General features: G+C 47.0%; 2 protein-coding genes and 1 pseudogene across 2 annotated transcripts in view; 1 reads left to right on the top strand and 2 right to left on the bottom strand.

Moving 5' to 3' along the window:
• The window catches only part of LOC139266002 (mediator of RNA polymerase II transcription subunit 12-like protein), a 799,024-nt gene that overhangs the window by 442,601 nt on the left and 344,199 nt on the right, over positions 1-12,224 (bottom strand). The gene's annotated exons all lie outside the window — the stretch shown is intronic.
• On the top strand, positions 789-1,781 carry LOC139265505 (P2Y purinoceptor 14-like). The gene has a single exon (XM_070882522.1). The coding sequence runs from the start codon at positions 789-791 to the stop codon at positions 1,779-1,781; it is 993 nt and encodes a 330-aa protein (XP_070738623.1).
• LOC139266421 (U2 spliceosomal RNA) lies at positions 9,940-10,170 on the bottom strand (annotated as a pseudogene).

The following is a 12,224-nucleotide window of genomic DNA, read 5'->3' as shown; positions in this document are numbered from 1 at the left end:
GAGAATGATTCCAGGGATGAGGGACTTCATTCACGTGGATAGACTGGAGAAGCTGGGGTTGTTCTCCTTAGAGCAGGGAAGGTTGAAAGGAGAGTTGATTGAGGTATTCAAAATCATGAGGGGTCTGGACAGAGTAGATCGAGAGAAACTGTTCCCATTGGCAGAAGGGTTGAGAACCAGAGTCACAGATTTAAGGTGATTGGCAAAAGCCTGAAAGGGTGGTGGAGGCAGATCCAATCTTATCTTTCAAAAGGGAGTTGGATAGGTATCTGAAGGGAAAAAAATTGCAGGACTACAGGGAAAGGGCGGGGGGTGGTGAGACTGCTGAGAGTTGGCATGGGCTCGACGGGCCAAATGGCCGCCTTCCATGCTGTAACCATTCTATGATTCTACGCTACAGCAGAGGTCACAACAATGACAATGAATCAGAACAACATTTTTTGCATGGAATTACTCAAAAAATGTGGCATGCAATTTTAATATTTGACAATTAGGATCATGCACAAGTCAGAATGATTTCATACTCCAGTGACAGACATGCATAGAGTAAGTTAATTGATGTGATTCTGGATAGAGAGAGGAGTGAGGGCGATGAAGAGAAAGTGGGTTAAGATGAACTAAAATCAGACAAGCTTGTTGACCCAAATGGGATTTCTAGTTCCTGAATATCCTTTGTGCCCAAATACTGTAAACAGCAGAATCCCCATTTACCTCCAAAAATGATTTTAAAATGCCTGAACTCTACAATAATAACTGCTTTTCCCCCTCTCTCAGAGACGAACACAGAAATGAATACGAGCACAGATTCTCCCAACACCACCAGCTGCAGCGACTTGCGCAACCCCTCAGTGACAAAGGTGGTCCTTCCTTTCTTGTACTTGGTTGTTTGCATTGGAGGGTTACTGCTGAACACCCTGGCCGCCTGGATCTTCTGTCAAATTCCGAATCGATCCAGCTTCCTGATTTACCTCAAGAACATCGTCATCGCCGATCTGATGATGGTCGCTACGCTTCCTTTTAAAATCCTCTCCGACTCGCGCCTGGGGCCCTGGCAGCTGCAAGCATTTGTGTGTCGCTACTCTGGCGTAATCTTCTACAACAGCCTGTACCTCAGCATAATATTCCTCGGCCTCATTGGCTTCGACCGCTACCTGAAAATCGTGCAGCCCAGGAAAAGCCTGACGGTCCAAAAGGTCACATTTGCCAGGGTCGTCAGTGCGGGTTGCTGGGTCTTCATGAGCGGCTTTGTGCTGCCCAACATCATTCTGACAAACAAGGTCCCGACAGAGAAAAACGCGGCACGCTGTCTGCAGCTGAAGAACGGGCTGGGCGTGACCTGGCACCATTTCATAGTTTGGAAATGCAAAGTGATTTTCTGGATCACTTTTGTGCTCCTCATCGGGTGTTATTCAGCCATCTTAAAAAAAATATATTGGTCCGACCGGAAATTCCCAAAGGACTCCAACGTGAAAAAGAAAGCGAATCGCAACATATTCAGCATCATGGCCGTCTTCATCATCTGCTTTGTGCCGTATCAATGTATCAGAATCCCGTACGATAACAGCCGATCCAATAAGCGTGACTGTACAACGTACAACGCACTGCGTTATGCAAAGGAGGCCACACAGCTACTGTGTGCTTTCAATGTTTGCCTCGATCCAATCATCTACTTCCTGCTGTGCAAATCATTCACCAAGTTGCTGTTTAAAAAGATGCGCGTGCAACCAAACCTGAATAGAGGAATGTCAGAAGTGAGACAACAAGAAATCGTTGCCAAATGATACGGGCACATAATAATCCAGCTTGGACCAAACAATTAGATTCTGCTACAAACTCGACTGCATCACGCTCGTAGCGGAGAGCCAGCAGGAGCTGCTTTATCCAGAACCAACCCAACTCCTCGCCGCCTGCTCATGGCGCAAAACAAACATTACAGCGACACGAGCTGACCAACAAGTTCTGGATATTCGCAACTCACGCCGTCTCTCCCAGTCCCTGAACTTGTTGGTCAAGTTGCGCATTAATAACTGCGTGTGTCGTGAACCCATGTGTTTGACCAGCACTCCTTCCTGTCCCGAAGCCGAGACACACTAGGAAAAACATACCCCCTTAAATGGGCCACAAGAGCGCCCCCTGGCTGCAGGGTGGCACACTCTGCACTTGCTTTCTCTTGGGGTTTACCATTTTGTAAAGTTGGGTGCTGTGGTAAGCCGACAACTCATCACTGACGCCTCAACTGAAGTTCCAACAGAAGCTTTAAATCACGCAGCTGGTGACTGCTTCTCGTAAGGGATAGGCCATTTAGGATTGAGTTGAGGAGAAACTTCTTCACTCAGAGAGTTGTTAACCTGTGGAATTCTCAACCGATAGAGTTGTTGATGCCAGTTCATTGGATATAGGAAGGCAGGAAATGGGTACTGAGGGAATGACCAGCCAGGATCTTATTGAATGGTGGTGCAGACTCGAAGGGCCGAAGGGCCTACTCCTGCACCTATTTTCTATGTTTCCATGTGTCACTGTTATTTTTGGAAATAGTCCATCTGAGAGGCCTCAGTTTAACATCTCATCCGAAAGATGGTACCTGTGGCAGTGCAGCACTCCCTCAGCACTGCACTGGAATGTCAGCCTAGATTTTTGAGCTCATGTCTCTGGAGTGGGACTTGAACCCACAACCTTCTGACTCAGAGGTGAGAATGCTACCCACTGAGCCACACTAACATAGAAACATAGAAAATAGGTGCAGGAGTAGGCCATTCGGCCCTTTGAACCGGCACCATTATTCATTATGATCATGGCTGATCATGCAACCTCAGTACCTCATTCCTGCTTTCTCTCCATACCCCTTGATCCCTTTAGCCATAAGGGCCACACCTTTTGAATATATCTAACGAACTAGCCCCAACAACTTTCTGTGGTAGAGAATTCCACAGGTTCACAATTCTCTGGGTGAAGAAGTTTCTCCTCATCTCGGTCCTAAATGGCCGAGCCCTTATCCTTAGACTGTGACCTCTGGTTCTGGACTTCCCCAACATCGGGAAGATTCTTCCTGCATCTAACCTGTCCAATCCCGTCAGAATTTTATATGTTACTATGAGGTCCCTCTCACTCTAACACATGCTTATTTGCCCTTAAAAAGGTAGTGGCTTGGCCTCCTTGAACCGCTGCAGTCCACATGAAGGGGCTCGCTAGGGCATTTTGGAGAACAGCTAAGAGCCAACCACTTTGGTGAGACTGGAGTCACAACTAGGCCAGACCGGGTAAGGGACATGAATGAGCCAGCGGGGCTTTTTTCTAAAGAAAATCTGACCGCTTCATGGTCACTTTAACTAACCAGCTTTTTATTTCCAGAATTGCTTTTTGAAGTGAAGTCATTGGCCTTTTCGGAAATGTCGGCAATTTGTGGACCGCGAGGTCCCACAAACAGCAGTGAGCAGTTAGTTTGCTACTTGGTTGAAGTGGGAAAGTTCATTCCAGGCACAGACACAGAAGGAGGTTGGGTTGGAAGGGGGTGAGTGCAAGTGGTGAGGGATACGATTAAATGTCCGGAGGTGTGCTTTGCTGTAAAGAAAGACTTGCATTTATATAGCACCTTTCATGACCACCGGACATCTCAAAGCGCTTTACAGCCAATGAAGTACTTTTGGAGTGTAGTCACTGTTGCAAGTGGGAAACGCAGCAGCCAATTTGCGCACAGCAAGCTCCCACAAACAGCAATGTGATAATGATCAAGATCATCTGTTATTGTTATGTTGATTGAGGGATAAATATTGGCCAGGACACCGGGGATACCTCTCCTGCTCTTCTTCGAAATAGAATCTTTTACATCCACCTGAGAGAGCAGACAGGGCCTCGGTTTAACGTTTCATCCAAAAGACCACACCTCTAACAGTGCAGCACTCCCTCAGCACTGCACTGGGAGTGTCAGCCTAGATTTATGTGCTCAAGTTCCATCAAAAAGACGCCTTCCAATTGATCATGTACAGTGATGGGACATGGCCCAAATTAATCTCCCAAGAGAAGGTCAAACCTTGTGAAATCTTTCCCTGACCCTGGAGATAAATCGAGTTTAAACTCCAGTGTGTTAACATAATGGTTAAAAATATAGTGCAGCAATTAACAATATAAGCCAGTTATGAGGTTATGAGGTCAGTCTACTTTTGAGTTATCTCATGTGCCACAACTCATCATTATGCATCCTACTTACTGTTAACACATCAGGTCAGTAAAAATTATCAAAGGCAGTCCCTCGAAATCGAGGAAGACTTGCTTCCACTCCAAAAGTGAGTTCGCAGGTGACTGAACAGTCCAATATGGGAATTATAGTCTCTGTCACAGGGGGTCCAGTCGTTGAGGGAAGGGGTGGGTGGGACACGTTTGCCGCATGCTCCTTCCGCTGCCTGCACTTGTTTTCTGCATGCTCTCAGCGACGAGACTCGAGGTGCTCAGCGCCTTCCCTGATGCTCTTCCTCCACTTAGGGCGGTCTTTGGCCAGGGACTCCCAGGTGTCGGTGGGGATGTTACACTTTATCAAGGAGGCTTTGAGGGTGTCCTTGTAATGTTTCCTCTGTCCACCTGGGGCTCGCTTGCCGTGTAGGAGTTCCGAGTAGAGCACTTGCTTTGGGAGTCTTGTGTCGGGCATGCGGACGACGTGGCCCGCCCAACGAAGCTGGTCGAATGTGGTCAGTGCTTCAATACTGGGGATGTTGGCCTGATTGGGAACACTGACGCTGGTGTGTCTGTCCTCCCAGGGGATTTGCAGGATCTTGCGGAGACATCGTTGTTGGTATTTCTCCAACGATTTGAGATGTCTACTGTACATGGTCCACGTCTCTGCGCTATACAGGAGCCAAACTGATTGATAGCATCTCTCCGTGGCATCCTCGCCAGCCCATTACACAGGAAGAGAGTGCAAAACTGTACCAGGACAGTCGGTGTTTGGTTACTGAATCACCTTTCATTATAATTTCCACGGTTTGGGAAAGGTGACATCAAATGGGTAAGTACAGACAGAGATTAAATATTCAATCGCTCACTGGAAATATCATGTGTGTAAATCAAGCAGTCAAGACTGAATAAACTGAATAGTAATGTTGCACAGACATTTTAAAGAGTTAATTAATTAAATTGTGCATAACTTTCCCTCTGAAGTCAATTAGTTAGGGTAAAATGTAACTGGGCTGTGGGAGAAAATGGCTTTTTCCCTTCCACTGTTTTCTCAGCTCAAGGTCAACCTGTTCTTCTTACACCCACTCAATGAATCATTTCAGTCGTAACGCAACATCCCACAGGGTGGCACTGCACTCAAACATAAAAGCTGTAACATGCAACTTGAAAACACAACTAATTATGCTTAGGGAAAGCTACATTCTTGTGTTCAGCGTGTCTACTATTTGATGGTTCTACCGTGTAACTTCAGTGGGTTGTGATACAGAGCGTGGATGTCCCAACACACTGCGCTGCACAGAGACAAGAATCTGCTTTGTGCCTGTGGATCTATACAGGGTGTGGTTGATCTTGGCTAAGCTATCACAGTAAGGGTCAACAAACAGACATTGGTAGGGCGGGGGGGTGGGGGTGAATGAATACATCATTCTGATCCGCTCGCTTCTGGGAACCAATTTAAGAGCGGCATGGCAGAGGCTGTCAACTTGATCACCAGCTTCATCTGTCAAGAGGAATGTTGCAGCTTTGGCTGGGGGGGAGGGGGTGGGGGAAAGGAAGGGGCGGGTGGGGGGGGAAGGGAAGTAGTATATATTTTTTTTAAGTATTGCATTTATATAGCATTTTTCACGACCACTGGACATCCCAAAGCGCTTTACGGCCAATGAAGCACTTTTTGAAGTGTAGTAACAGTCGGAATGTGGGAAACGCGGCAGCCAATTTGTGCACAGCAAGCTCCCACAAACGGCAATGTGATAATGACCGGGTAATCTGTTTATAGTGATGTTGATTGAGGGATAAATATTGGCCAGGATACCGGGGAGAACTCTTCCCTGCTTTCCTTCAAAATAGTGCTAGTTAGAGTAGTATGCTCCGAAAGAAAGCAAAAAAAACACAGGCACTTAAAAACGTGAGCAACCAAAAAGGTGCGTTAGTGGACAGTGTTCGGTCTTTTTTCAATCTACTTGGTAGGCTGGTAGCAAGAGAAGAGCATGAACTGGAGTAAAGGAGAATGATGGTGACACAAAGAGGTTCGGGAAGACAAAGAGCATAGACCAGGAATAAAATGTTAGAGGAAACGAACACTCTCACATATAATTGTCCATTTTTAGCGAAACTATTTTTAGGTCAGAAGCAGATCAATGGTGTTATCACTTATTTGCCAACGTCACGGTAACAATATCGATCGTGGGAATTTCAATATTAAGCGCTTACACCCGACGCGCTGAAACCACCTTGGAAACTTTAATACCAGGGCAGCTTTAAAAACTATTCTCGTCGAGGGTCGCAGCAGTGAGTTTGGTGCTGTAGGTGAGAAGCGTCACAGAGACCATTTAACTCAACATCAGAACCTTTCTAGTTTGCCCTTCAAAGTTGCCCGGTGGTTTGTGCCAAACCAATAAATAAACCCTGCTGGACCTGTAACACAGATATTACCGTGCACCGTTAATGCAGAAGATAAGGCGGCAAACTGCCGGCAGCACATCGGCCACTTGTTATCTGTTCCGTCCCATTTATCCTTTCCATTGTATAATAGCCGGTCGCTCCACCTTTGCTCGCTTTCTGCTCCTGACCAGGTGGTGAAAATAACCTTCATTTTTTTTTTGAAAAATATGAAACTGGCGCGTAGATATTCCAACAACTTGTCTTTATATAGCACCTTTAAGGTAGTAAAACGTCCCAAGGTGCTTCACAGGAGTATTAGAAGTCAAAAATTTGACACCGAGCCACATAAGAAGAAATTAGGGCAGATGAGCAAAAGCTTGGCCAAAGGGGTAGATTTTAAGGAGCGTCTTAACGGAGTAAAACATCCCACAGCACTTCACAGGAGCATTGACAGACATCATTTGACACTGAGTAACACAAGGAGATATTAGAACAGGTAGGTAGGTTTTAAGGATCATCTCTCAAAAGGGAGCGAGAGAGGTAGCGAGGCCGAGAAGTTTAGGGAGGAAATTCCAGAGCCTAGAGTCTCGGCAGCTGAAGGCACAACGCCAATGGAGGGGTGCAGAGATCTGGGGGGTTTGGGGCTGGAGGGGATTACAGAGATAGGGAGAGCTGAGGCCCTGGAGGGATTTGAAAACAAGGATGAGGATTTTGAAATCGAGCCGGACCGGAAGCCAATGTAGGTCAGCGAGCGCAGGGGCGATGGACGAACGGGACTTGGTGCGAGTTAGGACACGGAGCAGCCGAGTCTTGGATGAGCTCAAGTTCTTAGAGGGTGCAAGGTGGGAGGCCGGCCAGGAGAGCATTGGAGTTCTGACGAAGGGTCACCGACCTGAAACGTTAACTCCGTTTCTCTCCACAGATGCTGCCTGACCAGCTGAGATTTTCAGCATTTTCTGTTATTATTTCAAATTCCAGCATCCGCAGTATTTTGTTTTTGTATAAGCGTTGAAATAGTCAAGTCTGGAGGTAACAAAGGCATTATGAATGTATTCACATAATGGGCTCAATTTTCCCCAAAGTTGTTTTTTGGCGTACTTGAAGAGTTACGCCCAGTTTTTTGGGGCCCAACTATGCCAAAAAAAATCATCCAACTTTCCCCGTTTGAATTATTGATTTTGGTGCCGTCTAGCCTGTCCTTTAGCTTTGGGGGCGGAGCTTAAGATCTGCGTTAAAAAGATCGGTTGCCAGGGTAACCAGGGACACACTGCGGGCTGAGGCGGAAAAGTGAAACATACAACACATTCTGGCCAGCTTACAGCAACCTGCATAAGCACCTCACACATTGCAGCAACTTAACAGCATTAAATTGTTAATGTGTTTATGCCAAAAGTCTATCCCTCCCTCCTCCCGGTGCCGCTGCTAGTCCTGGCCGAAAGGCCCCTCCCATCCTTCCTCCCCACCCCACACCTCTCCCCTCCCAAACCCCCACCCCACACCTCTCCCCTCCCCAATCCCCACCCCCCTCCTCAATCCCCACCCCCATCCTCTCCCCTCCCCACCCCACCCCTCTCCCCTCCCCAATCCCCACCCCCCACCTCTCCCCTCCCTAACCCCCACCCCCCACCTCTCCCCTCCCCAACCCCCACCCCCCTCCTCTCCCCTCCCCAACCCCCACCCCCCTCCTCTCCCCTCCCCACCCCCCCGCTGTTGTCCAGGCCGTGGAACTGCATCTCTGCACTGATTCTCATACCCAAGCCGATTTTGTTAACTGCCCAAAAGGTTTTTCTAGAGCGGTCACATACGCCGTCCTAAGAAAAATTGGAGTAAATCGGAGCTGGCCAAACTTGCTTAAATGGCCAGAATTGGCACGGGTGGCAGGTTCCGCCCCCAATGAGGCAAAAAAATCCTACCTAAGTGAATTACGCTAGTGCAGAAACTTTGGGGAATCTTGGAGATTTGAATTTACTCCCAAAAAAATGGTGCAGGCCAACACAACGGCACAGATAATTGGGGAAAATTGAGCCCTATAAATGGGGAGTACTGAAACAGCCGTGGCTAAGTTTATTTGATTTTACACATCGCTCACTGACCAGTTGCCTGTGAGCACCCAAGCTAAATGAAAACGACGAGATACACTTGGCTCCATTCAAAAAAAAATAGATTTTTGGCCGTTCACTTCCCCCAAGAAAAACAATGAATTGTCAAGAGTCAAGTATTTCAAGCACTTCCTTTAATTTTACCAGGCTGCTGCTTTCTTATGGTTAGCTTGATCACCCTTCCTAGTTTTGACTTTGCCATCTGGGCCAGCTACACCACAGCTACACACAAGTCTCTACACGCCCCCCCCCCCCCCCTCTTCTTGTATAGCTAAAACTATAATGCCTGATTTTGCACCCCGATCTTGGAACTTCATTTTTTGCCGAATTTTGCAGTCGAGGGCACAAACTTTTTCCAGGCGGTATTACCGCCCAGAAATCTCAAAAGCTATCAATCCAGCTAATAGAGTACAAAAGCAAGGATGTTATGATGAACCTGTATAAAACACTGGTTCGGCCTCAACTGGAGTACTGTGTCCAATTCTGGGCACCGCATTTTAGGAAGGATGTGAAGGCCTTAGAGAGAGTGCAGAAAAGATTTACGAGAATGGTTCCAGGGATGAGGAATTTCAGTTACGTGGATAGACCGGAGAAGCTGGGCATGTTCTGCTTGAAGCAGAGATTTGATCGAGGTGTTCAAAATCATGAGGGGTCTGGACAGGCCATTGGCAGAAGGGTCGAGAACCAGAGTTCACAGATTTAAGGTGATTGGCAGAAGAACCAAAGGCGCTATGAGGAAAAACCTTTTTACATATCGAGCGGTTAGGATCTGGAATGCATTGCCTGAAAGGGTGGTGGAGGCAGACTCAATCGTGGCTTTCAAATGGAATTGGATAAGTACCTGAAGGAAAAAAAAAAATGCAGGGCTACAGGGAAAGGGTGGGGGAGTGGGACTGGCTGAGGTGCTCTTGCAGAGAGCCGGCACGGGCTCGACAGGCCCTTCTGTGCCCTAATCATTCTACAACACACACTCAGATTCCAGTAAATGTCCCGTTGGTATAGCCCATGGTCAGTGGACGAATACAAGTTTGTTGTTTGTGTAAAAAAAAAGTCATGACGGAGTTGGAAAAACCCTGCTTTACAGAACCACCTGTGGTGGCCACACGCTTGATAGAAAATTCCACCGGAAAGTGATCTGCAACCTCAAGACAATGCCCAGAGGTTGGCATTTTTTTTTTTTTTTTTTTAATTCGTAGCCAATCGTTCCAATTCTTTGTCAAATCACAAACGCCAGAGGTCACCCTGCACATGCCAAGGATCACTCTGCGCCAATGCTCCTAGCCAAAAGGCCTAGAGCCACTGCACCGTTCCTGGAAGTACTGCAATACCAGGTTCGTGCCATGGAGGTGGATGGGTCAGATCCCCCACACACCTCCGTGGAGGTGGATGGGTCAACCCACCCCACCCACCTCCTGTTTCAAAAATGCAAGCATATACCTTCCTGACCAGGGAGAAACCACCAGGAGGTCATGGTGGCTGGTCAGGTTAGTTATGCATGATCTTAGCCAAAAGGCCGAGAAGCGAGGTTGGCATTGCTGACAGATACTGTGAAGAATAGTTCTGTTTAGCTGCTCCTCTGCTCCATCCCTTTCAAGCCACTACTCACTACACTCCCTCTACAGTAAGTCCGGACGTTAAAGTTTTCAGATAGTTTAGCTGCTTACGGATTTCAGGCAGCAAGCAGAAAAAAAAAACCTTTCTTTCTTGTTATAATTTGGCACTTTGAAGTACGTCATCTGCTGTGTGACATACACTCTTAAAATAGGTAGACAGAAAACACCACGCAGGTTTAAAGCACGGAAGTAGGCCATTCCTGCAGCCCGCTTGACTGGCTCCCCATCCACCACATCAATCATTCACGCCCTCCACCACCGGCGCACCGTGGCTGCAGTGTGTACCATCTACAAGATGCACTGCAGCAACTCGCCAAGGCTTCTTCCGCAGCACCTCCCAAACCAGCGACCTCTACCGCCAAGAACAAGGGCAGCAGGCGCATGGGAACACCACCACCTCCATGTTCCTCTGCAAGTCACACACCATCCTGATTCTGAAATATATCGCCGTTTACCGTTATGCAAACCTGATTAGTAGCCGATAGCTATTCCCTGTATCTCTGCTCCCATTTCAAGGTGCAAAGGGGGCACCCAGGAGGAAGATGAATAACCTGAACCCAGAAATTGTGGTCATTTTAGGTTATTGCAGGCGGAGTGCACGTCAGATGGGGCTTCCTGTCTGGCACCCTGACGCAGGATCGAGAAAATTGACCCCGTTGCTTCCCGTGATGTATACGAGTACCTCAGTCTGTTGCAAGAACTACTATTTTTGAGTTAGATCATCCTTAATGGATAAAGCAGTTTAATTATGTATTGAGAGTATTAATGGTGCTGTAGGACATGAAGAAAGGGAATTGGAATGAAAAAGATGGCACTGTAAGCAGTGTAGATGGAAGCATAAAATTACAGAGATATTAATAGATTAAGTAAACGAGCAAAACTGTGGCAAACGGATTTCAATATAGACAAGTGTGAGGTCATCCACGTTGGACCTAAAAAGGATAGATCAGAGTACGTTCTAAATGGTGAAAAGCTAGAAGCAGTGGACTTGTGGGTCCATGCACACAGATCATTAAAATGTCATGAACAGGTAGAGAAAATAATCAAAATGGCTAATGGAATGCTAGGTTTTATATCTAAAGGCCCAGAACACAAGGGGTTAGAGGTCATGCTACAGTGACAGAAAACCCTGGTTAGACCACACCTGGAGTACTGTGAGCAGTTCTGGGCACCACACCTGAGAAAAGATGTATTCGCCTTGAAGGTAGTGCAGCGTAGGTTTACGCGAATGATACCTGGACTCCAAGGGTTAAATTACGGGGAGAGATTGCACAAACTAGGGTTGTATTCTCTGGCATTTAGGTGGTTAAGGGGTGATCTGATCAAAGTTTTCAGGATATTTAGGGGAGCAGAGAGAGTAGAGAAAGAGAAACGATTTCTGTTGGTTGGGGAATCTAGGACTGGGGGGCATAGCCCAAAGATTAGAGCCCGATCTTTCGGAAGTACAGTTAGGAAACACTTCTGCACACAAAGAGTTCCAAAGAAGTTTGGAACTCTCTTCCACAAACGGCAATTGATGGGAGTTCAATTGTTAATTTTAAAGCTGAGACTGATATATTTTTGTTGACCAGAGGTATTAAGGGATATGGGGCAAAGGCAAGTATATGGAGTTAGGTCACAGATCAGCCACAATCTCATTGAATGGGGGAACAGGCTCGAGGGGCTGAATGGCCTACTCCTGTTCCTACTCCTCTGCCTAACCAAATACTGCAGCAGGTTCAGTGGGTTAAATGCTCTGATCATGTCGTCCCAAGAGTTGTTTGGAAGTTCAGTCTCTACATCTAAAACAGAAATGGCTGACATTTGTTTGAGGGAGGAACTGGATCGTTAAAGATGGTTTGCACTGTGGGCAGTCAGGTGATCATCTCTCCGCTGTGCTGTGCAGGCCTGAGACGCACCACATCAGGCGATTGGCAGGAGTATTGGTGGTGTTATGTCTTTAGATGCTCTGATATTGACTCCACGA

The sequence above is a fragment of the Pristiophorus japonicus genome, chromosome 6 (genome assembly GCF_044704955.1).
Source record: "Pristiophorus japonicus isolate sPriJap1 chromosome 6, sPriJap1.hap1, whole genome shotgun sequence".
Lineage (NCBI taxonomy): Eukaryota > Metazoa > Chordata > Chondrichthyes > Pristiophoridae > Pristiophorus > Pristiophorus japonicus.
The sequence above is the reverse complement of the archived record's forward strand: the minus strand, read 5'-3'. Positions and strand labels throughout refer to the sequence as shown.

Coding starts and splice junctions, on each gene's coding strand:
- LOC139265505 (XM_070882522.1), top strand. CDS start 789: ATGAATACGAGCACAGATTCTCCCAACACCACCAGCTGCAGCGACTTG.